General features: G+C 30.8%; 3 protein-coding genes across 17 annotated transcripts; 1 reads left to right on the top strand and 2 right to left on the bottom strand.

Annotated features, from left to right (window-relative positions):
• The first annotated feature begins 8,075 nt into the window (after positions 1-8,075).
• On the top strand, positions 8,076-15,555 carry LOC111468926 (myosin-11-like). Of its 13 annotated transcripts, none has more exons than XM_023114082.1 (13): positions 8,076-8,214; positions 8,333-8,486; positions 8,883-9,083; positions 9,176-9,298; positions 9,457-9,494; positions 9,592-9,700; positions 9,883-12,015; positions 12,102-12,239; positions 12,508-12,578; positions 12,707-12,872; positions 13,330-13,400; positions 13,480-13,575; positions 15,173-15,555. In XM_023114082.1, the coding sequence occupies exons 2-11, from the start codon at positions 8,409-8,411 to the stop codon at positions 13,375-13,377; spliced, it is 3,105 nt and encodes a 1,034-aa protein (XP_022969850.1). In that variant the 5' UTR covers positions 8,076-8,214; positions 8,333-8,408; the 3' UTR covers positions 13,378-13,400; positions 13,480-13,575; positions 15,173-15,555. The 13 variants fall into 13 exon arrangements, with proteins under 13 accessions (XP_022969850.1, XP_022969849.1, XP_022969847.1 ...); XM_023114081.1 differs by having other exon boundaries at positions 13,472-13,575; XM_023114079.1 differs by having other exon boundaries at positions 13,330-13,413.
• On the bottom strand, positions 13,386-14,955 carry LOC111468928 (protein LURP-one-related 4-like). Of its 3 annotated transcripts, none has more exons than XM_023114089.1 (3): positions 14,304-14,953; positions 13,981-14,214; positions 13,386-13,747 (listed from the first exon to the last, which is right to left on the bottom strand). In XM_023114089.1, exons 1-3 carry the CDS (start codon positions 14,616-14,618, stop codon positions 13,613-13,615), a joined length of 684 nt encoding a protein of 227 aa, XP_022969857.1. In that variant the 5' UTR covers positions 14,619-14,953; the 3' UTR covers positions 13,386-13,612. The 3 variants fall into 3 exon arrangements, with proteins under 3 accessions (XP_022969857.1, XP_022969858.1, XP_022969859.1); XM_023114090.1 differs by having other exon boundaries at positions 13,617-13,789; positions 14,304-14,955; XM_023114091.1 differs by having other exon boundaries at positions 13,617-13,784; positions 14,304-14,955.
• Positions 15,556-19,161: 3,606 nt separating the features above from the next.
• LOC111468925 (protein LURP-one-related 4-like) lies at positions 19,162-20,178 on the bottom strand. The gene is made up of 3 exons (XM_023114073.1): positions 19,899-20,178; positions 19,564-19,785; positions 19,162-19,447 (listed from the first exon to the last, which is right to left on the bottom strand). Exons 1-3 carry the CDS (start codon positions 20,142-20,144, stop codon positions 19,313-19,315), a joined length of 603 nt encoding a protein of 200 aa, XP_022969841.1. The 5' UTR covers positions 20,145-20,178; the 3' UTR covers positions 19,162-19,312.
• Between the last annotated feature and the right edge of the window lie 4,827 nt (positions 20,179-25,005).

Below are 25,005 nucleotides of genomic sequence, written 5' to 3'. Positions count from 1 at the left end.
AGACCTGTTGGATGATGAAAGTCCCACATCGGCTAATTTAGGGAATGATCATGGGTTTATAAGTGAGGAATACTAACTCCATTGGTATGAGGCCTTTTGGGGAAGCCCAAAGCAAAGCCATGAGAGCTTACGCTCAAAGTGGACAATATCATACCATTGTGGAGAGTCGTGTTCGTCTAACATGGTATCAGAGCCATGCCCTAAACTTAGCCGTGTCAATAGATTGGCAAATCCTTAAATGTCGAACAAAGGACTCCAAAAGGAGTCAAGCCTCCTCGAAGGTACGAAGGCAGTCAAAAATGACTAAGACTCCAAAGGAGTCGAGCCTCGATTAAGGGGAGGCGTGCTTTGTTCGAGGGGAGGTGTTGGATGATGAAAGTCCCACATCGGTTAATTTAGGGAATGGTCATGGGTTTATAATCTAAGAATACACTCTCCATTGGTATGAGCCCTTTTGGGGAAGCCCAAAGCAAAGCCATGAGAGCTTATGCTCAAAGTGGACAATATCATACCATTGTGGAGAGTCGTGTTCGTCTAACATGGTATCAGAGCCGTGCCCTAAACTTAGCCGTGCCAATAGATTGACAAATCCTCGAATGTCGAACAAAGGACTCCAAAAAAAAGAAAAAAGGAGTCAAGCCTCCTCGAAGGTACGAAGGACTAAGACTCCAAAGGAGTCGAGCCTCGATTAAGGGGAGGCGTGCTTTGTTCGAGGGGAGGTGTTGGATGATGAAAGTCCCACATCGGCTAATTTAGGGAATAATCATGGGTTTATAAGTGAGGAATAAATGATCATGGGTTTATAAGTGAGGAATACTAACTCCATTGGTATGAGGCCTTTTGGGAAAGCCCAAAGCAAAGCCATGAGAGCTTACGCTCAAAGTGGACAATATCATACCATTGTGGAGAGTCGTGTTCGTCTAACAAGACCAAATAGTTGGGCTATGGGCCCATTAGACACCTCTCTGACCAAATACCCAATAATTGGGCCTCTATGGGCTATTCTTGCAAAATGGTCCTTGTACACTTTCAAATTTACACTCATGGCTCTTTTTTTTGGCAGAAAAAGAAAAAAAGAAAAGAAAAGAAATTAAATCAGAAATTTGTTTTATAACACCGACTAATTTAGAAAATAAAAATTGTATTTATTTTTAAAATACATTAAAAAAATTTAATGAGTATTAATTAGAAATATATGTAAAATAGTAAATTGACAGTTATTAATGAATTTTTTTCTTAATATTTCTATATAGATAATAAATAATTACTGAATTATTATTAAATATTTATCGGTTGGCATAATAACTGTCGACATATTTAATAATATTATTTATTTATAAGTTTAATTAACAAAATGGAAAAGAAAAAAATAAAGCTATCTTTTAATTAATGATAAATCAGGATTATTTTGATTCAAATCAAATTAATTTTAGGTGGTTCACCAACCCAACTAATAAAGTTTCTATTTATTCATAATTAATCAATAATTTAATTAGTTTTTTTTTTTTAAATAAATAAGTTAATTTTGTTTTTTTTTAAACAAAAAAAAAATGAAATTAAGAAATAACCATTAATTGTAATTTTGTCCATAGCAATATTGCAATTAATTTGTGCCATTAATGTAAATAAATGGATGTAACAAGATTCTGTCTAGACCTACTTAAATGGCTATGGAATCATCTGTGTTCAACTAAAATGTTGACTCTCCATTATTTCAATATTAATGTAATTCATAATTGAGCTCTATCGAACGGGTGATAGACGAAGACCGAGGAGATTTAGCTCACAAATTATTCTATTTAATATAGGTAGAAAATACATTATACGAACATCTCGTTTTCGTTTGTATAGAGATTTTCAAAAAAACGAAAAAATCCATCAACTCAACCCAATCTATACGATTTGGGTTGGATCACGAACATATTTGAGTTGGTTTGGGTCATATTGGTTTGGGTCAATTAGGTTTAAACCGATGAAAATTTTATGGATTGAGTAGTTCAATAGTTATTTTAAAACTAAATTGAATTGAATCTAACCGTTAATTTTTAAAAAAATACATTTTTTGTCTTACGACATAATTATATATACATATATTTATTTAATTTTATTATTATACTAATTAATTTTTAAAATATATATTATATTGATATTGACTTTCACATCTTAATTAAATATTTAAAAATAAATAAATAAATATTTTAAGAACTACATTTGACAATATAATATTTGGAGAATATATTATTTATGAAATATATCGGAGATATTATATCTTAATATTTTTTCTTTTATAATTTGATTTATAGTATATTTTATTTTATTCTCAATATCTAATTCATTTATATTTTCTTTATTTGTAGGTATTAGTTGATAATTTGTATTCTATTTAAATGTTATGAATATCAATGAGAATACACCCCTTTCCAATTCTATTTCTATTTCTCATTCTTAACATGGTATCAGATCACTGATTTTGGTATTCTTAAATATTAAAATTTCCTCTTGAGTTAGGGTTTGGTATCCAAGCCAAACCCAAAGCCTAACTCAATTAGGGAAGCCTTTATAGCTGCAGTTCATCAACTGACTTAATCAGTGAAGCCTTTACAGTCGCCGATCATCCAATAATACGTTATATTCAAGTTCAAATTTCTCACCAAGCTCAAAGATGCTCAAAGGTCGCTCACAACCTCTCAAGTGATCAAGAGCACCGATTTTGCTGTTACTATCCAACTTCAAAACTTCGAAGGTTTATTTAACATAACTTTATTATATTCATAACTCTGATCAACCAAGGTCTTCTTTTTAAATGGGAAGACCAAAGTGTTATTGACCTACACTCTCTTCTCAAAGACAAGTTGAGTGTTATTGACCTACACTCTCTATTTTCACTACTGGGAAGACAAAAGTGTTATTGACCTACACTCTTCTCAAAGACAACTTGGGTGTTATTGACCTACACTCTTCTCAAAGACAACTTGGATGTTATTGACCTACACTCGTAAAGATAAGTTGGATGTGATTAACATAAACATTGAGAAAAGGGATTCCTTAGTTAATAGGATATGTCCTCTAATTTGGAAGATTGGAACCCCTTGGGGGTCCTTCGGACTTTAGTTAGCATCGAGCCGGAAGAATAGGAAAGAAAAGAGTTTCCATATTGAAAGACAACATTGGATAAGGGAAGTCTTCGTTCATTCAACGGCCGACCGGTCTAGTCTAGGCTCTTCGGGAGTAGAGAATAGGATAGGCTGCTGGTAGGACTTGTTGGGATAGGTCAAATTCCTCTAGTGTAAGGAATATGCCAAATACCCCGACCATTGCACCAATTGGAAGCAGCGTTGCTGAAACCCCGACCATTGCACCAATTAGAAGCAGCGTTGCTCAAACCTTTAAATAGAATACAAGCTAGCAACTAACGCCTAACAATAAAGAAAATATAAAGTAATTAAATATTGAGAATAAAATAAAATATACTATAAATCAAATCATAAACGAAAAAATATTAAGGTATAATATCTAAGAAATATCCCATAAATAATATATTCTCCAAATATTATATCTCAATACTCCCGCTCAAGTTGGAGAGTGTATGTTAATCACATCCAACGTGTCTTTACGAGTATAGACAAATAACACCCAAGTTGTCTTTGAGAAAAGAGTGTAGGTCAATAACACTTTTGTCTGACTAGTAGGGAAAATATCCATCAAGTTAACTCTAAACAAGTATTTGCTGATAATTTGGACACATTGGTTTGCATTTTTAGACTTTCAAAAAATTATTAAATTTCGAAGAAAGATGCAAAACCAAAAAAGCCTTTGATTGGTTTGCATTTTTAAACTTTTCAATAAATTATTGAATTTCTTAAAAATATGAAAAACTCAGAAATAGACCGCCTTTAATTGGTTTGCATTTTTAGACTTCTCTACAAATTATTGAATTTCCCAAAAAGATACAAAACTTAGAAATAGACTACGTTTGATATATCTCAGAACTTGAAGAGCTTCTTCTTGATTCATGCATAAATGATTTACTCCAGAGTTGGTAATTTGTCCCATTTAATTTGATTGGAACGAAAAGAATACCTAGTTGATCAGAGTGATGAATATAATAAGGATGTGTTAAATAAACATCCGAAGTTTTGAAGTTGGATAATAACACCAAGATTGGTGCTTTGGATCACTTGAGAGGTTGTGAAATAAAATACGAACATCTTGAATATGTCACCTTTGAGCTTGGTGAGAAATTTGAAAAATGCTTATAACGTATTCTTGATATTGGATAATCAGCGGCGGTAAAGGCTTCACTGATTGAGTTAAGGTTTTACTTTTATTAAAGACTGACACAAACTATCCGAATCAATCCAACCTGATTGTGTAAATATTGTTGGATGAGAAGGAATCAGATAACTCTTCAATTATCGAACACCAAAAGAGACGTAAATAGATGAATGATTAGTCGAGAGAAAGTTTCGAGAGTTTATCGAAAAGGAAGAATATGATAGGAATGGTGACAAACAAGCAAAATGCATTAATTTATCTTGTTTTGTACGCCTTTGGAGTTCTTTGTAGGTTATATGGCCAAAATGTTGATGAAAAAATGGGGTCCGACCACGGTCACGTGATCATTGTCTCGTCTCTAATAATAATTTTTTTTAAAATTTAAAAATATCATTAATTTTGTAAATTTATTAATTATTATAAAATTTATAAAATAATACCAATATTTAAAGAAAAGAATAATTCTAAAAAATTCGTGTGGTAACGGATATAGTTTAATGATAATAGTGCAATTCAGGATTAATCATTTTTGGCTAACGAGATGATGAGAGTCGGGAGATAAGCTTCAACTCGAGAGGGAAACAACCTAGGCCATATGCTAAGGTCCTTAAATGATCGTTAATAAGAAAAGAGACAATGATACAAAGACAACCAAAAAAATTTACTCGATAAAAATGAAGTAAAATTGCAATTAAATGTTTTTTCTTCGATCATAAAATCAAGATTAGATTTCTTTCCGATTTAAGTTTATGATATTTTAATTAAAAATAATATCTAATAATATAAAATTGAAAAATATAATTAAATTCTTTCCGATTTAAGTTTATGATATTTTAATTAAAAATAATATCTAATAATATAAAATTGAAAAATATAATTAAATATATTTTTCAAAAAATAAATGTGGGTAACGGGTCAAACTATACATAAATAAATTAAAATAAAACAGATTTGGACTCATAGCTTATAAATTAAACCCTAAACTAAAAACTAAAGAAGTGTGAGCTTTAGTCCTAAATAAAATACTTAATAAAACCCTAAAATAGTAGGGCCACATGTCGGCTACGTAAAAAGACAGAAACGCCCTTGCAACGGATTAAAGTATATATTTTTTACCAAGATATTAAAAGTTCGAATCTTTTCACTTATATGTTACTAAACTTTAAACAATAATTTTTGTTATATGGTGCAATTATTTAATATTTACTCTCGACTAGAAGGGTAGAGGTTTAAATTTTCTACTCCCACTAATCCCGATCATCATAATTTCTTTTTTTTTACTTTTTTTTATATATATATTATATATGGTACATGAAAGGTAAAAATTTAATTTTTTTTTTACAGTGAGAAAAAATCCCATTTGAGGTAAATGAATTCACACGAGTTAGCATTTGAGATGATAAATGAAGAGAGAGAAAAAGAGCAACAAATTTCATAGTGTGTGACAAAGGGGCACGTGCTTATGGTACAATTATATAGGCATAGGGTCCAATGGCTTTTAATAACATGACATCATAGGTCCCTTTTGCATTAAACCATTCATTACCAAATTTGGATTTTGTCTATCCCGGTTTATAATTTTAGGTTTATAAGGCCCCGAAACCGGAACAAAATCTCGTAATGCTTGTATCTACATATCGAGCGGAAGTAGCAGTTCCAGAATGAAGGCACAAATTATGTACTAAGTCGTTCATATTCTATGTTTTGTAACAGCCTAAGTCTACCGTTATCAGATATTGTTCGCTTTAGTTCGTTACACATTGTCGTCCGCCTCACATTTTTAAAACATGTTTATTAGAGTGAGGTTTTCACACCTTTATAAAGAATAGTTCGTTCCCCTCTCCAATAATGTGAGATCTCATAATCCATCTACATAAAGTCTGTGAAAAGTCAAAAGTAACTGACGTGGATTTAATTTATATGGTAAAAAATATTGTTAAAACTTAATAAAATTATTATCACAATTCCTCTAATATTCAATAAATCAATCATGATATTATCAAATAGTTAAATTAAATATTATATTTTTTTTTTCATTAATCTAATCTAATTCAAACAAAATAGTCAATTGTAGTTGTCGGTGATTATTTTTTTAATATATAATAAAATGATATGTAACAACTATCATATTCTAATTATTATTATTATTATTATTTGGTAATATATTTTAGAAAAGTCGGGATTATAAATGTGTGAAAATCTTGGGCAAAAGAGTAATTGTACGCAGTGATATTTAATTTGTAATTTTAAAAATATTAAAAATATATATTTAAACAATATTCTTTCCATTTCACGACCGTTGGAAATTGCTCCCTTGCTTACGTTTCTTGTGTCGTCGTCCCGTCGGCGCCTTGCAAATCAGCTTTTAAAAAAACAATAAATAAAATGCAGAATGACCAGAATGCCCCTGCCTTTTGTTTTTTATTCGAAACTGCCATTAAATAGTTGCATAAAAAATATTTCATTTTGGACAAAGATTAAGAACCGAACACCTTATTAAGTCAATGTCTTTGAAACATTTATGAAAAAAGTCAAAAAAATAATATTACAACCTATTAAAAAGAAAAGAATAAATAATAATTTTGTCAATAAACTGATTTAATTGCAAATACTTTTAAATTTATAAATATTTATTATTCAATTTAATTTCTACCATTTAAAATAATTTTAGTTCTTGTGCAATTTAATTACTAAATTATTTCCATAAATTAATTAAGCCATTATTTTAGCGACAAAAACAAAAATAAACAAAAATTTAAAAGTGACCAAAAAATAAAATATTTGTGTTCGATCATCCACTCTACCATAATATTAAAATTAATATTAAATATTTTTGTTTTGGGATTAAATTATTATGCATTATTAAAAAGACAAATGAAAAATGTGAAATTAAATGGGAATTAGGCTCTCCTAATCATATTATAAAGGAATCCTATGACATATTATTATTTTATTTTCTCGCATTAAATATTATTTTATTTATTAAAAGAAAGGGCTGGTGCTATTTTTTGCTTTTAACATATAAGATTTAATCATGCCAACTAATTTAACGGTTACTTATTGAGATTTTGACTGAAAATTCAAATTAAAATAGCATTTATTTAAAGATATCGATGGAATGTTGTTAGTTTTTTTTTAATATTTATATGATCCACTTTTAATAAATTTATAATAAATTAAAATCATTCAAGAAATTAAAATTTATCAACTTTAAATTTTATGTATATTATATTCATATATTAATATATATATGATATTTTAAACTATTTTTTAATTATTTATTTTCTTATTACTCCTGAAAATAAAATAAAATTTGAATTTTGGAGTGTGATTTAAAAAAATATATTAAAATTGAGTGGTATATTTTAATTAAAGGTTTGAAAATAAGTAAATAAATATGGTTACGTCTTAATGTCTTATTTTTTATAAAAAAAAATAAATATTTAAATGGTTTATTAAATAATAATAAGGAAAAAATTATTTGGACCAATAAGAAAATATAAATATTTATTTTCTTTCTCCTATTTTCATACATTGTGCGTGTGAAAAAGCTTAGCTGGATGACACGTGACTAAAAATAAATCCGAGTGGAATATTTGAATAGGTCAAGGGTAGAACTGTCAGACCACAATTATTTTATTTTATTTTATTTTTTTATTTTACATCATCTCTCTGTTTTATTGTTCAATTCAAGACGAGCCAAACCTGACATAAATAAATAATTAAATAGTTTTTTTAATAAATTAAATTAATCATTTATTTCAACTTTCAGTGAAAATTAGATTATAAAATTGAAATGCAACACTCAGAAGCTTCTCCTTTTTTTTTTTCCTCTCACTTTAATTTTTTTTTCCCTGAATGAGGACAGTGAGAGAATCTCTCAGATCTCCCAATTCCATCATCCCATAATCTTCTTCCATTGTTGTTCTTCAATTTCAGGTTCTTTCTCAAGCTTTCATTATGTGAATTTCGATGTCGTTCTCCTGCTTCTCTGATTCCAATTCGCTTGCATTTTGATCCTCTGTGTTAATCGCTTTGACGGCTCACTCTGCTGCAGCAATGAGGTTGTGGTCGCTGCTTGAATTTCTGCTTTGAAGCGGTTTCCGGCGGGAGTTTTCCGGAGATAGGCGGAGATGTTTAAGTCGGCGAGATGGAGGAGTGAGAAGAATAAGGTTAAAGCGGAATTTAAGTTGCAGTTTTATGTTACTCAGGTATGGTTGAGATTATTAATTTTGTTTGTTCTTTCACTTCTGTTCTAGACATTTACCTTGATTTTGGAAGTTCTTTTTTGGTATAGCTGGTTTTGGATTGTGTTTGTGTGTAATGGAATTTGGAGTATTACTTGAAGTTAGCTGAAAAGATTGTTGAAAATGAGAGAAGTATTCGAGTCGGTGATTTGATTCGCTTGGAGCTGAGAAGTTAGTGCATTAATGGATTTGAGACGTTTCTGATGATTTGAATGGACGGAATAGAAACGGATTAATACATCCATGCCCGTGAACCTTTTTAGTTTTTGTTTTATTCATTACAAACAGAGTAAGATTGTTTGGCTGGGCATTTAGTTACTTGGCCGGTTACTTAAGATTGTAAATGTAAATTAATTTCAGGTTTCACAGTCAGTGGTGGATGCACTGACGTTATCCGTGGTTCCTGGAGATGTGGGAAAGCCAACTGCAAGACTGGATAAAGTCACAGTTACAGATGGGAGTTGCAAATGGGAAACTCCAGTTTATGAAACAGTCAAGTTCGTGCGGGACACAAAATCTGGTAAAATCAATGAGAAAACCTATTACTTCCTCGTCTCAATGGTATGTATATATGGAAGTTCTAGATTTGATTTGTTTTTTTCTTGTCAATGAAAATGTACTACATATGCAGCTTAACTTGGGTGTTAATATAGGGACGAGCAAAATCAAGGGTTCTTGGGGAGGTTTCTATCAACTTAGCTGATTATGCAGATGCCACGAAATCTTCTTCTATTTCTCTTCCCCTAAAGAATTCCAATTCTGATGTGGTTTTGCATGTGAGTATTTCGAACTGTTCCCTACCTGCGTGTGTGAACCTATCATTCTTAACAAGGATTGTCGTCTTTGGATATGAACATTGGGATCTCTGTTGAGCACTGTGATTTCTCTTTCATCATCCATTGTTACTTAAAATTTTGCTTATGTTGTTTCATAGGTTTTGATACAGAAGTTGCAGGCTAAAATTGAGCCAAGGTGAGAATCTATGGTTTCAAGTTTCCTTTTTTAGAGGATATTTTGCTAATGTTTGACTGAGGGTTCGATCTGCTCCTGATGGGGAAAAAAATGACAGAGAGGGGGAAGATTTTGACAATGTCAGCATTAGATCTCAGGAAACGAGCTTGAAATCATACTTGAGCAATGGTGAAGTAGATGAAAGTATTAAAAGCAATTGTACGGAAGTAAGGCTCCATTTCCATGTAGCATAATAAGCACATTTTCCCTTTCACTGTTTTGAGATTTCATGACGACTGAGTATTTTTATTTTCTTGTAAAACATAACTGTAGAGTAGATAATCAATTGAGTTTTTCCACAGCTGTTGGTATTGTTGCTGTAATTCTTTCGTTTGCTCTGTGTAAATAGGACGAGCAGATTAGCAAGAGCCCTCATGATTTTGAACTAAATGGTGACTGTAGAGAATCAAGTGGATCTGATATTACATTGTCAAGTTCTGAGAGCAGCTCTGGATTTGATACTCCACGAGAACATCAACCTGTTAGTTTATCATCACTTCCTCGCACACCAGTGACATCCCTTTCAACAACCACTAACAAGGAGAATCAAAGATCACAATCAATATGGCCCCTTGGTTCCGATCATGGAGTAAGCATAGATGAATCATCAGATGATATGCCTCCCGTAGACAGGTCTGGACCAGTAATGGGGTCTGAAAGAGTTGTAAATGTTGAGATTGAAAAGCTCAAGGCTGAGCTTGTTGGCTTTTCCAGGCAGGCAGAAGTTTCAGAATTGGAATTGCAGACACTTCGAAAGCAAATTGTCAAAGAAAGTAAAAGGGGTCAGGATCTGTCTAAAGAAATTGTCATTTTGAAAGAGGAGAGAGATTCACTCAGGGAGGAATGCGAGAAACTCAAATCCAAATCCAAAAATAAAATGGAGTTGGAGGATAAGAAAATAGAGGCTCTTCTGGAAGAAACGAAGGAAGAACTAAACCAGGAAAAGGAATTAAATGCCAACAATCGCCTACTACTCCAGAAGACCCAGAAAGCTAATGATGAGTTGATTCTTGCGATGCGAGATCTAGAGGAAATGTTAGAGCAGAAGAATGGTGCAAGAGTTCGTCTCTATGACAGATCAAGATTTTCTGAGAATGCTGAAGGGTTCTATAATACCATTTCCAAGTGTGAATCTGTGAACGATGAGGAGCAGAAGGAATTGGAAAATCTTGTTAAGCAGCATAGTGATGCAAATGAAACATACCTTCTGGAACAAAAGGTTGTTGACCTATATAGCGAAGTAGAATTCTACAAGAGAGAGAAGGATGAATTAGAAATGATTATGGAACAACTAGCACTTGACTATGAAATACTGAAACAGGAAAATCATGGCATGTCATATAAACTGGAGCAATGTGAACTGCAGGAGAAACTTGACATGAAAGAAGAATGTACGCCCTCAGCAACCATAGTAGAGCTGGAAACACACATAGAACACTTGGATAGGGAACTTAAGCAGCGGTCAAAAGAATTCTCTGATTCTTTGAGCACCATAAAAGAACTTGAAGCCCATATCCAGGCCTTGGAGGAAGAGCTGGAGCAGCAAGCTGAAAAATTTGTAGCTGATCTAGAAGATATGACATGTGCTAAAATTAAGCAGGAGCAAAGAGCTATCCTAGCAGAGGAGGACTTGAGGAAGACAAGGTCGAGAAATGCTAGTACAGCAAAAAGGCTTCAAGAAGAACTCAAACGGGTTTCTTTGCAGATAGTCTCGACATTTGATGCAAATGAGAAGATAGCTGCTAAAGCAGTGGCAGAATCTATCGAGCTGCAACTGCAGAAGATTCAATTAGATGAAAAACTTGTGTCTACTAATAAAGAGCTTCAATCAGTTAAGGAGGAGTGTGACTCTAAGCTCCGTGAACTCTCAAACCTGGTAGATTTGCAAACAAGACAGATCGAACAAATGTTTTTAGAACTTCATACAAAATCTAAGCTGCTTGATCGACAGGAGATTCAAAAAGAGGTTTGTGAATCTCTCTCTCGAGAGATTTTGTTACTCAAGTATGAAATTGAAAGGCTCACAAGAGAAAATAGTTCTCTCAAGGAAGGAGAGAACTTGAACCAGATCAAAAACATGGAAAGAAATGAACTGGTAACAACCATCGCTTTGATTATGAAAGAAGGCGAAAAGTTTCAAAACGAGTTAAATAGAAGAAGGCATCAGAATGTTGAATATGAGATATCAATGGGATGTCTACAAACAGAGTTGGAGGTGCTTAGAGATCACTGCAGTGACTTAAAACATTCTTTGGTCGAAGGGGAGATAGAGAAAGATAAACTTAGACATCAGGTCTTTCAGCTAAATGATGACCTGAAGAAGCTGAAAGAATTCAATGGTGTTGACATGCTCTGGTATAGCGATGAACACACAGCAACCTGTGATGTTGTTGAAGCTTTTACAGAAAGCACTAAGTTCACTTCTTCGGAAAGTAGCCCAAAGGAGGTCGCTGCTCTAAAGGGGAAAATTGAGTTGCTTGAGGTATCCTCAAGATCCATGTTTTTGTAAATGGTTGATTTATTTTTCAATCAAGTTATTCAATTTATGAATCCTACTCTTCTTTCCAGAGAAAGATAAGTTTGAAAGAAGACGCCATAGAAACTCTAGCTATTAAAATTTCCGAAAAGGCAATGGATTTTCAGCTCACAATTGAAGAGTTAGAAAGCAAATTGGAAGAAGTTGTTCCTACTAACAAAATTCAAGAGGTATGATATGTGCATTATTATAAGGCATGCAGATTTTAACCTCTATGGCTGTGTTAAAATAAGCGTGTTCCACTTCATTTACATTTAATTTAAAGCACACATTTCACGAATTACATAGTTATTTGTTAACAATATTATAGTTGATTTGTCACTACAATATCGTTAGCCTTTGTCATTCTTGTGCTTGTTTCCCAAGAAATATCTGGACCTCAAGGTTACATATATTTGTACACCGTTAAATAACATCTCATGATTGAATTGGAAGCAGGAAGATAACCAAGGCCAAAGCAAAAACACTTCATCATCCATTGAATATGGAAATGGCGCGTCAGTTGGGAGGTATGTTAGAAAACAGATAATAATCTCTCTCTCTTGGAAGTTTTTGCTCAACCTCTGATTCTGTTTGCCCTTTTGAAAGAAGGAAACAATCAATTCCCTGATTCTCTTCCTTATTCTATTCTCCACAGGAATGATATAATTTCATCAAAGACCGACAAACTTGACGACAGTGACAACAATTGTGACAAATTTTCAACAGAATTAGCATTATTAAGGGAAAGAAACAAATCAATGGAGAGTGAACTAAAGGAAATGCAAGAGAGATATTCAGAGATAAGTCTCAAGTTTGCAGAGGTAGAAGGTGAAAGGCAACAGCTTGTAATGACTCTACGCAGTCTTAAAAATCGCAGGAAGATTTAGTAATTCTTTTGTAGCATTATATAGAAAAAAGTACACATTTCATGTAGAGGAAGTAGCATGATACCACACAAGACAAGACATTCCATTAGAGTGAATAAATAGTTTGTTTGTAAAGGGGAAGAAAAAAAAAAAAAAAAACCAACGGAAGCCAGAAATGCCATTATCTGGCATTATCTGTTCCATCGAGTCAAATTTAAAATATTTTTTGTTCCAGTCAACTTTTATTTATTTAATTTAAAATTATGATAATTATTTTCGAGAGATTGTCGTGAAATACACGCGAGGTCTTTTTTATTCTTCTAGGGGAAAGAGACATTTCCTTGTGAAAATAGAAGTAGATTTATGGTAACTTTTTCTTGCTGGGAAGCTCTACTTGTAATTTTGTCTATAGCAGGAAGTTGCAGTTGGCAGAATTGAAGCCTTAGACATTGTCAGATAAATGCAGTGTAGAAGATTTCATGAGTGAGCTTTACAGGTATACAAAATGAATTAAATTACATACTTTTCAATGGCTGCTCTAATTCTCTTGAAAGAATTGAAGGTGAAAAATACACGAAAAGATGCTGCAGGTAGAGTTGGTCAAGTAGCTGGTTAATTTGGGTCCACTTTGCAAGTTTGGCTGCTGGAATTGTTCCAGGTTTGTCTCCTTTGTTTTCTCTTTTGAAACAATTGAATCATATTCTATGTTGAATCAATAGGTAGACAGTCACAAGTGCCATGAGTAGGGAATGATCCAAATTAGTCTGTACTAGGACCAAACTCATAACATCTTCTCCCAATTGAACTCCTAAAGATTGTTTTCTCTTTGCCTGCACAAACCCAGATGCCATTACTTCATTTCATAATCTGTTCTGCAACAAAAGCTTAATAGCAGGTGAGATGGGGAAAACCATAGGTTTAAGTTAGAATACCATCTTAAACGAGTGGAATCCAGCAATGAATTTGTATGGCTTTAATCAAAAGTAGACGATATCATACCAATGTAGTAGTATATCGAGGAAGATTGTAGCATTTAAGTTTGAGCGAAAGCGAAAGGCCTTACCTCTGCAACAAGTCCGCCATGGCTGTCCAATATTCTGAATGCTGTTCTGCCCCAAATTCCTTCAAACCTATATCCGAAACTTGGCCGAGATTCTCCTCCACATAATTTCACATCACATCTTAACTTTTTACTGAAAAATCTGAGAACCCTTTTCACTCTAAAGAATGGTTTTATTTCCTCTGTATTTACACCACCATCCTTATATCCTTCCCAATCACATAGAAACCAGATTCTCTGCCAAAGGAAACCAAAAATAACCAATGACAATAAGCAATGCATCAAAGCTACACCAGAATATCCAGTCCTTGTTCATCGAAACCCACCTTTTGACGCAGCGTAAAGAGAAGTTTCCCTCTGAGATCCATCAAAAAGACTTCCCTGCTACTCTTTTCATCATAGTTGTCTATTCGATAAACAATCTGACCATTCCCATTGAAAACAGTAAGCCCATTTCCTTGCATGATAAGGGACTTCATCCATACAGTGAAAGTTTCTGGGTTTGAATCAGCTGTCATACAAGGAAAACAAGCAGATTCACCACCAAAGAAGAGAGATATTGAAGAAAATGAAACTTTTAGCCATTTGGGACAGAAGATTCTGTCTTCTTTCCCAGATACTTTATGGCCCTCCTTGATCATCTAATCAGCATCTCAGTTTATGTGTTGAAATAAAACTAAAATAGGAGAAGAAACTCAAAACAAAACATGGGGTTCAATGATTAGTTTATTATTATTATTATCATGCATGACGACATATAGATATATTTGTTTAATGTAAGTAAAGTATATGATTTCATAGTCTTCCATTGAGATGGAAGAAACTATTTATTTTTTGTTTGTTTTCTTAAAAGTAAATGCAAGTACTTATTTTTGCATATAATATTTATAAAGAATAATATCCTCCTATTTTACTTTTCTTTCGGAATGAAAGTTGCTTGCTTGCTACCTTTTGCAGCTATATTTAGTCCACGTTGTCTTTTATTATTATTATTATTATTATTATTATATAGAAATTAGAATGGATAATTAAGATAGCAAGTGTTGCTATTGGTTGGACTTTCATTTCTTTTTAGTTATATTTATTTCTAAATTTATTGATTAGACTTTTAATTGTTTTAGTTCTCTTCATCTTGAGTTTGGTATTGGAATCTCATTGAAAAGCTATTGGCTGATATGACTTGTTTGCCTTTTAGGTCTGTTTGTGATGATTATCATTGGGTGGATGTTGAATTTTACACGAACATGGAAATTTCAACAAATATGAGGTAAGAAATCGAACTTAATGAATCATTACTCGTAATGTATGTTAATAGAACTATTTTTAATTTGAAACATCGAATTTAAGTGTGAAACAACGTAATGTTGAACATAACCAAACATTTTTTTTATAATTTAATCGAGATAAAGTTATATAGTTTATATAAAGTATCTCGTTAAAGGTCTCAGATAATGACCTAATTTCTAGAACATAATTAGCTTGGGAATGTTAATGTCACGTTATGCACGATAGGAAGGTCTTTCAACACAAGAGATACATCACTTTCATATGCATAATTTCACATACAATACTTTTGTATAGACCAAATACTTTAGACATACACCAATTTTATGTACTTTAGGCCTCTCCAAGTATGTATCACTTTCGATATAGATATGCATCACTTTCATACACATACGTACATTACTTTCATGTATCTAAAGCCTTTGGACATACATCTCTTTCGGGAAGTCAAATTTTATGGCAACATATGCATGTACACAATATAGTTTAATAACATGATGCGACAGAAATTTTTTTGTTCATCAACATAATCGTTTTAGGGACATACATACATACTTTCCATCACACAACATTAATGATTTTCACATAATACATGACTATTTTACAAACAATCATGCAAAATATACCGAACAACAAAAAAAATACCCAACAAAGTGTTCTAAAAGTGAAATCACTAATCTCAATATATTTTTAGTATCAAAATTTAAAATTTAGGACTTAGATTACATGTTACTAAAATACCGTGTAAATAGTTTATGGCTTTATTCTGTAGCCTCCTCAACAGACGATTATAAAAAGCTAAACATTAATCGTTCTTAGGTTTAACATAGCCTATTAATGAGCGAACATAACTGTTCTAATCTTAATTAAATCGAATCCAAGAAGCCAACCTTAGGATTTTATTTATTTATTTTTAACTTAACTATAACAACAATAATAATAATAGATGAATTCATAATAAGGAAGTTAAGGCGACCTAGCTTTGGTTGACCTTTTATAAGAAAAAAAAAATTATCCTTTTTGTGCTAAAGGTCTTCTAATACAACCTCGCACCCCTTGTTTTGCACTAATCCCATACATTGATTTGACAAATTCTCTTAAACCATATAAAATGATGAATTTCAATACAAATTAGCTAATTAATTTTGTTTTAATTCAATCGTGTTTTTTCAATTATAATTTTTATCGTTTTTATCCAACTAACGTTCATATTTCTTACTCAATTTAATTCGAAATATCTATTTAACCCACAAAATTTAACTCAAGATCCGCTTCAAATGAGGTAGAAAATCCCCGTTTAAATAGAGGACAAAGAGAGTTTTCTCCGTGTTGGCTAAACAGGGTTATATTCATTGTCTCCATCCTCATCCTGCTAAGTGGCATCTCTACAAAGAACACAAAAACTATTTATACACATACTTTCCTAAGCACAACATTTTTTCGAAAACGTCCTCAATTTTAACGAAATAAGCTTCTAGTTCCAATTTCAACCTTAGGTTGTTTAGAGCTCAAGGACACGATTATACCATCTAAGTTTTAGACATACAATCCGATTAAAAATAACGATAAATATAATTATACTTTCTTAAACGATGAAATTATTGAAAGAAGACTAAGTTTATAATTTGATCAGATAATGATAGTCAACCCGAGTATAGCACCAATTACTTCTCGAAAGGTCGACAGTTCAATTCCACGCTCCAAAACGGTATTAAAAAAAAAGTAAATTATAATAAAGTATTAAATAAAGGTTTGGAGAAGTATTGGGAAGTGGAGTCATGAGAATCACGTTGAATTCATGTTTTTTTTTGAAGTATGTAGAATGGTACATTGACTTAGGATTGGTTGAAATTTTATAATTTAATTTAATTTTCATATAAAATAATTATGGGACGGTTTGATGATAGGATTTGTCACTCTTTAAATTATATTGTTTTTATGTGATGATGTTTGAGTTTAATCTAACATCACGCTTCTAATTTAAATAACATAATTAATAATTGAATTAAATATTCGCCTAATATCTCGACATTTTATTAATATTTTAATTGACATTTTCGTAAATTAATATTTTAACAATTTTATTGATATTAATATTTAAATCACAACTAAAAAAAATAAAATCATAATAAAAGAGATCTAAATTAGCGTTTAATATATAATTTAATTATAATCATGGAAAATGAGTTTATATAATATCACAAATTAATTAAAAAAAATAGTTGGCTTTTAAATTACTCCTTCCTAGATAAGTATAACTTCCCTTAATTCTTTTTATTATTATTATTATTAACTTTGTCTTTACTTTATATAATATGTTTTTTTTTTTGTCATAATTAATTAAATTTAATAATAAATTCGAAATTAGCAATTATATTTTTAAGTTCGATTATGATAAAGATTCAAAAATTATTAATTTGATCGAGAATTTATGTTTTAGCTAATTAAATTATGTTTAGTCCTTTTTTTAATAGACACTTTAGTTTGGTGTTCATGGGTTGAGTTGCGTTAGATTAAAACATTTTTTAGACACAACTTAATTGTTCAGATCGTAAAGTTTTTCAACCCAAACATTTCTTATTAAATAAGTAGCATATCGACGCTAATAAACAAGTTCCTAACTTGTTTTTATGTACCTGAGCTTGTTGATTATGTGATTAGGAGTTTATTTAATATATGTGTTTATGACGTGGTTAATTGATTATATATAGATGCATGCATAAGATGTGAGCATGTGAACTAGAAATGTTATGACTCTAGGTATGAGTTAATTATGCTATGAGCTATATATGAGTATTGTTAGTCTACTAAATCTAGGAGGTCGTCTACTTGTTACAAATAACATCTTGTTGTTGCATCGAAACGTAGAAATGTTGACTAATCTGACTAACATTGAACTTGGTAAAATGAAATGGTTGAATAATTGAAAAATGAGATTATTCAGGAATACACATTGAATGCTAAGATTACGCATTGAGTTTCTGGTAGTAGATCCATAATCAAAAAAGTGTTTGTGATTGTTCCAGAAGAAATGAAACAAAAGATACGGTAGNAGAATGGGTGACGGTATTCTGCCTAAATAGTAGACACAGGTAATAAATAAGAGAATACTAAAGATTCGAGCCATAGAATTTCTGAATTCTGACACAAGGTACTTATTAGATCTAATAGAATTATTTTGCTGTATCCAGACTAATATCAATCCAACCCATTTCATGAATAAAATGTGACCAATTAACCAACCAACAAAACTACTTGTTACAAATAACATCTTGTTGTTGCATCGAAACATAGAAATGTTGACTAATCTGACTAACATTGAACTTGGTAAAATGAAATGGTTGAATAATTGAAAAATGAGATTATTCAGGAATACACATTGAATGCTAAGATTACGCATTGAGTTTCTGGTAGTAGATCTATAATCAAAAAAGTGTTTGTGATTGTTCTAGAAGAAATGAAACAAATGATACGGTAGAGCTAGGACAGTTATTGTATGCGTGACCGTTGGGTTATATGACATTACAAGCCGTCGGAGAGTTTAGTATAGTTAGTCTACTAAATCTAGGAGGTCGTCTCGTGACCGTTGGGTTATATGAGAATTTAGTAGACGTGTTCGTCTAATTTGACCGAAAAAATCTTACATACATGTCTAGTTTAGGGTGTTCATAAACATATAAATCGAGCCTATAGTTGTTTGTGATTATGAAAATGTTTTTGTTTTACTTTTTAAAATAAATTATTTGTGTCAGTATTGCTTTACATGTATAGCTGATATTTTAGAACAAATTGAGAAATGCTATTTTGGAACAAATTAGAAGAATAAAAATGAAACAATTTTAGGCAGAATGAAATCAGAAAAAGAAAAAGAAAAAAAAGAAAAAAAAGAAAAAGAAAGAATTTATGAATGAAATATTTATTTGTATTTCCTCGGTAACTTCTACTTCTACATTAATTCTTTACAAGAAACCAAAAACCTAAATGAAACAAACTAAAATCTGTGAAAGAAAAGGGAAAATTTGTATGATCTTCAAAAATAAACTAACAAAATTTACATTTGGCGACGGATTAAGCCATAAACAGTCACCAATGCCATAATCAGAGATCTTTCAATCTGAGAGGTTGCATTTAAACTCAGAACATCATCTCCCAACAGAATTCCATTACTTGAAACTTTTCGTTTCGCCTGCAAACGCAATCAATATCGTTTCAATCAGTTACAATCCGTAGGGAAATTATTTCTGATTATTCTATGAAAACGAAACGAAATCGGATTCGATGATATGAGATGAGATTGTTCACCTCTGCAACTACTTCTCCGTTGATATTGATTATTCTGAAAGCGAGTTTTCCGTCCATTTTCACCAATGAAAATCTCTCGAATCCCACACTAATTTCGCAGATCGATTCATTCCTCATCCGCGATCTGGATCTGTACAATTTCCTCACACGAAAGCTAGGGTTCATACTTCTCTCTGATTCGATCCATCGGTATCCCTCCCATCCTCGAAGAAACGAGAATTTCTGCAGAAATTTAACCAAAACTATGAACAATCGAACAGAACTCAACGATTTAACATCAAAATCAGGAAAACAAAACTCACAGAAACCGCCAAATTTCTTTTTATGTGGCGTACCTTTTTTCTGATGGTGAAAAGAACTTTTCCTCTGAGATCCATGAGAAAAACTTCGCGGCTGCATTTTCTGTCGTAGTTATCGACTCTGTAGACGATGTCGCCATTGGAGTCGAAGACGGTGCAGCCATTTGTGTGGTAAATCAGAGATTTCATCCAAATCGTGAAGGTTTCGGTTTCGGAACAGAGCGGTGAAGACGACGGCGACGGCGACGGCGACGGCGCTGATTGAGGGTACACTTTGGCCATGGAAATGGAAGAAAGAGAAGGTTTGAAAGTTCGATGAAGAAGGTGAAAATGAGGAAGAGAAGAATTTATAGGGAGTTTTTTTTTTAAATGAATTAAAAAAAAAAGGTATGGAGACCAAAACACAATTAATTAATAATTGATTAATATAAATATTAAAAAATGCTGTCTTTTTATCTAACAAAGAAGGCGGCCATTTTAACTTTTAAATTTCTTACATTTATTATTCCATTATTAATTTTTTATTATTAAAATTGTAAGACATAATTTATAAATCTTAATAAATTAAAAAATTTTAAAATTAGCAAATTTATTTATAAATATAAAAAATTTATATACTAAATTTATAATTTTAAAAGTTAAAGGATCAGATTGAGACTGATATGAATTGAAATTTATATATTAATTTTAATGCATACCATTCGCAGTTTTTAATTTTTTTAATTTTTTTAAATTTTAAAGAATTAATGTGAATTGAATTTAATTATTACTTTATTCTAAGTTTTAAAACTATGGACTATTTTAAATTATTATTATATTATAAGTTTTAAAACTATGGTAGATTGAGGATGAGGATAACTAATTCTTATGCAAATTTTAAGATATGATAAATTAAGTTATTTATTGTTATCTTTGATGTAATAAATAATTCAAAGAAAAGATTAATAAAGGAATTAAAAGATGACAAATCAAATTTGATGTTAATCATCCCTAGCTTCTTTTTTTATATAAAAAATAATAATTAAGAATCCGATCACGATTTGAAACCCAGGTTTACTATCTGATGGTTTTGGCGTTCTCTGCGACATACCCACGTTACCTATTCGCTTTGAATTGCTTCTAAGAGTGAAAATTATCCCGATAGATCAATACAAGTGCTTTCAACATATTTTATTCATCATCCAATATAAAATTGTTTCATACTAAGCACGATTAAGTTTTGAGCTCTTATATTGAGTCATAAAAAAAAGGTGCACCTTGTTGATATAGACACGAGCCGGTGTGCCAGCGAGAACGTTGGGACCCTAAAGGGGGTAGATTGTGCGATCCCACATTGGTTAGAGAGAGGAACAAAACATTCCTTATAAGAGTGAGAAAACTTCTTCCTTACATACGCGTTTTAAAACTGTGAAGCTGATGTCGATACGTACGAGCCAAAACAGACAACATGTTAATTAAAAAATATAAGGGTGAGTTAAAGCATAGTCCCACAAACAATTAGAAGATAATGGTTTTGAAAGGTGTAATGGCAAGGCCTAACAATGTTGGTGTGTAATTAAGTAATATTATCTTGGTGTAATGACAATTAATACAATTAATTTAACTTAACAAGTTCCTCCCCCACCCAATTAAATGTGCTTTTCTATATAATAATATGGTTTAAAAAATGGGAATTAATTTTATATGGTTCTAAGCTATTTGGTCCATTTCTTCCCACATTTTTTAAACTAATCCTATAATAAAGTTTGCATCTTTTTTTAAAATTATATAACCCACTAAATAATTTTTTTAAAAACATTATAGTAAAAAACTTATTTTAAGTAATCAACCCAAAAAAGGTTATTTATTTTTAAAAAAAACTTATAATGGATAATTAAAGGAACACATAGTTGACTTTTTGTCTTGTAGGGTCAACAAAGTTTATTAAAAGAATAAAACATAATTTTGTTTCCCAAATGAAAATTAGTAATTATTAACAAAAGTCAATCAAATGTCAACTTTTCCAACCCAAAATTTCATAACCCTTGTTGAATGTTTTTTTTTTAATGTAAAAATTGGGGTTTTTTTTTTTTTTTATTTTAAATAATTGCATATATGTTTTATTTATTTATTTATTATTATTTGGCTAGCATTGTCGTTGTTTCAACCTAATATAACGTGTGAGATTTCACATCGATTAGAGAGATGAATAAAACATTATTTATAAGAGCATGGAAACTTCTCCCTAATAGACACGTTTTAAAACTGTGAGACTGATGGTGATACGTAACAGACTAAAATGAACAATATCTACTCACAAGTTCATCATGGAATATTTTGATTATATTTTCGCATATGAATTATTATTGTTTTTATTAAGATAATAATAACAATAATAATTAAAAATGATATTAGAAATTACTCTACTTAAAAAATATATATAACTGAGAATAATCAAATTTTGCACCGAAAATTTTAACAAAATTAAATGAAAATTTCTCTAAATTTAAACAGAGTATGAAAATGAGGATGTTGTTTTTCGGCCCCACAATCGAGACAAGAATTTAAATGAGGGACGGAGACGAGGACGAGGACGTCATTTTCCAGCTCCACCTCATTGACATCTCTATTCACGAGTTCAACGACCACCATTTATAAGCAATCTCGAAAAGTAAAAAAAATCAAGTAACCCCATTTTTACGAAAACAACATGAATTATAATATCTAGATATTTAAAAAAATGCAATAAAAAAAAGATGAATAGACATTCACACGATATAATAAATTTGTGTGTACCATAAAACCCGAACATTTCATTATGAAAAAAAAAGAGGCGCGTTATTTTCTAGGGACAAAATTGACCCTACAACAATATGTAGGGGGGCATGTCATGTCCATTTATTTCCCAACTTATGTGGTCTCATAAGCTAACATGTTTTGTCTTGCCTTTATTCATTGTCAACCTTTCCCATTTATTATTATGTCTTCCATTTTTCTCAACAAATAATTATATATATTAAAAATAATAATATTCCTTGATTAAAAATGTCCAATATTTATTTTTTATTTTTTATTTCCATTGGAATAATAAATATTCTTCCATATATTCAAATCTTAGTGTGGACCCCACACGATTTTGATTATAATTATTATTTTCTCTCTTTTTTTTTTCTTTTGGTAGAAAGAAAATCCACGTGGAAAAGGTTTTGAGAATAATGTAAATTAATATTTATTTTTCAGTTTATTATATGAAACTAAATTAAAAATTGATTTGTTATTTCTTGATATATTTGAAATTATTAATATTTACTTAAACCTTATTATAAAATTTATCAAAAAATTAATTTTATATATTGTTTAGAATAGGTAATCATTAATATAAATTATTATTATTTTACCATTTTAAGAGTCTTATAAATATTTTTATTCATTACTCGTAGAGGATCCGGTTTAACGATGCCTATACTGTCCCTAGTAAGTAATGAACTATTCACGATTACCACGACCCTGCATAGTTAAATATTGATCTTCAATCCTACCGTCACTATGAGCTCGATCGGTCACACATTATCTAACTTCTATCTATAGTGATTATTTCTAAACGCAAATGAAAACGTTCCCAGATATGAACCAATTGTTTTAAAATCTTATTAGAGGCTAACGTATTATATTCAACGACTCTTTCCATTCCATTTAATCATCTCTCGAGCATCTAAAAGTAAAGCTAATCAAAACACCGAAACACGTGTAATTCAAAATCAATTACGTATACAAAAGAAGGATAAGGAATATGTTTAAAAAGATTATATAAAACAAAATGATTTATAAATATAGTAGCTTTATATGGCTAAATTGAATAATGTAACACATGGGGTATGTTTGTTTAATTAATTAAAAAAATAAAAGTAGTGAAGGAGAATATTATATGGTCATTAAATACTATGAATTTAGAATATATAATATATATAAATGGAATTGGGAATCATGATTATGAAGTGGGGTTGCTGACATCAGCTTCCACTTACCCTTCTTCTTGGGGTTCTTAGCCATTAGTATTTGCTGAGTCGGCACTACTTCTATTGATGAGTCAGTTTCCAATGTTTTTTTAAAATTAAAAAAAAAAAAGTATATTATAATTTGGTTAATTTTTTCCAAATTAAACTAATGGGTCAATAAATAATTGCCAACCCCACTTCCGTCCATGATATTTGGGAAAAAAAAGTTTTATAAATTTTAAAATATATACATATATAAATAGAAATAAAGATTAGAGTTTTTTTTTTTTTTTTTTACTAATTTTTATTTTAAAAAATACTTTTTAATCTATTTTTACAATTATTTTGTCATGTACTTTAAATTTCATTTAATTTTAATAATTCTTAAAAAAATATATATATTCTTATCAGCATTTTCTAATAATTTGTGAAAATAATGAAAATTATTGTTAATTTGGATAAAAATAAATTTAAAAGTTATTAAAAAATATAGGGATAATGTTTTTTTTAAAAAAAAAAAAAAATCCAAATTTTAAGAATTGAAAAAAGTTTTAAACGTATGGTTCTTAGAATTTGTCTCACATGCCTCTCTTTAACTTGATGGGTCCGTGCTCATAAACTTGTCATCAATTCATCTATGTCTAAATCACGTCAACTGTTATTTGTTATTTTGGGTCCGTAGCTATAAAAGTTTATTTGTTATTTTGGGTGTAACTGTCTAAATCTACTGCTAATAGATATTGTCTAATTTCACTCGTTACGTGTTGCCGTCAATCTCACAGGATTTTAAAATGCGTCTACTAGGGAGAGATTTGTTCCCCTCTCCAACTAATATGAGACCTTGTTGGCACACCACTTGTAATAGCCTCAAGCCAACTGTTAGCAAGTATTGTCCGCTTTGGTTTGTTATGTATCGTTATCAACTTCACGATTTTAAAACATGTCTATCAGAGAGAGATTTGTTCTCTTCTCTAATCGTTATCGTTGTAGAACATCACACTAAAAATCAGAAGAATTAAAATTTTTAGATGTCTAAAGTTATAAATGCTCTGACTGGTTTTTTTGAAGATTAATTAATTAAATTATTATTATTATTTTGTTAATGATAATGTCTTGAAATAATGTATTGTTTTAATAATATTAATTTCATATAAATCAACTTATATAAA

The sequence above is a fragment of the Cucurbita maxima genome, unplaced genomic scaffold (genome assembly GCF_002738345.1).
Source record: "Cucurbita maxima cultivar Rimu unplaced genomic scaffold, Cmax_1.0 Cma_Scf00038, whole genome shotgun sequence".
Taxonomy (NCBI): Eukaryota; Viridiplantae; Streptophyta; class Magnoliopsida; order Cucurbitales; family Cucurbitaceae; genus Cucurbita; species Cucurbita maxima.
This window is presented reverse-complemented; position numbering and strand designations above follow the sequence as displayed.

What these genes read in the sequence shown, in the direction of transcription:
- LOC111468926 (XM_023114075.1), top strand. Translation starts at nt 8,409, where the DNA reads ATGTTTAAGTCGGCGAGATGGAGGAGTGAGAAGAATAAGGTTAAAGCG. An exon ending in TTAAAAGCAATTGTACGGAA is followed by an intron (nt 9,701 to 9,882) that starts GTAAGGCTCCAT and finishes CTGTGTAAATAG; the next exon opens with GACGAGCAGATTAGCAAGAG. An exon ending in GGAAAATTGAGTTGCTTGAG is followed by an intron (nt 12,016 to 12,101) that starts GTATCCTCAAGA and finishes TCTTCTTTCCAG; the next exon opens with AGAAAGATAAGTTTGAAAGA.
- LOC111468928 (XM_023114089.1), bottom strand. Translation starts at nt 14,618, where the DNA reads ATGATCAAGGAGGGCCATAAAGTATCTGGGAAAGAAGACAGAATCTTC. An exon ending in TCTTTACGCTGCGTCAAAAG is followed by an intron (nt 14,215 to 14,303) that starts GTGGGTTTCGAT and finishes TTCCTTTGGCAG; the next exon opens with AGAATCTGGTTTCTATGTGA. An exon ending in ATGGCGGACTTGTTGCAGAG is followed by an intron (nt 13,748 to 13,980) that starts GTAAGGCCTTTC and finishes GGGTTTGTGCAG; the next exon opens with GCAAAGAGAAAACAATCTTT.
- LOC111468925 (XM_023114073.1), bottom strand. Translation starts at nt 20,144, where the DNA reads ATGGCCAAAGTGTACCCTCAATCAGCGCCGTCGCCGTCGCCGTCGCCG. An exon ending in TTTTCACCATCAGAAAAAAG is followed by an intron (nt 19,786 to 19,898) that starts GTACGCCACATA and finishes AAATTTCTGCAG; the next exon opens with AAATTCTCGTTTCTTCGAGG. An exon ending in ACGGAGAAGTAGTTGCAGAG is followed by an intron (nt 19,448 to 19,563) that starts GTGAACAATCTC and finishes TTGCGTTTGCAG; the next exon opens with GCGAAACGAAAAGTTTCAAG.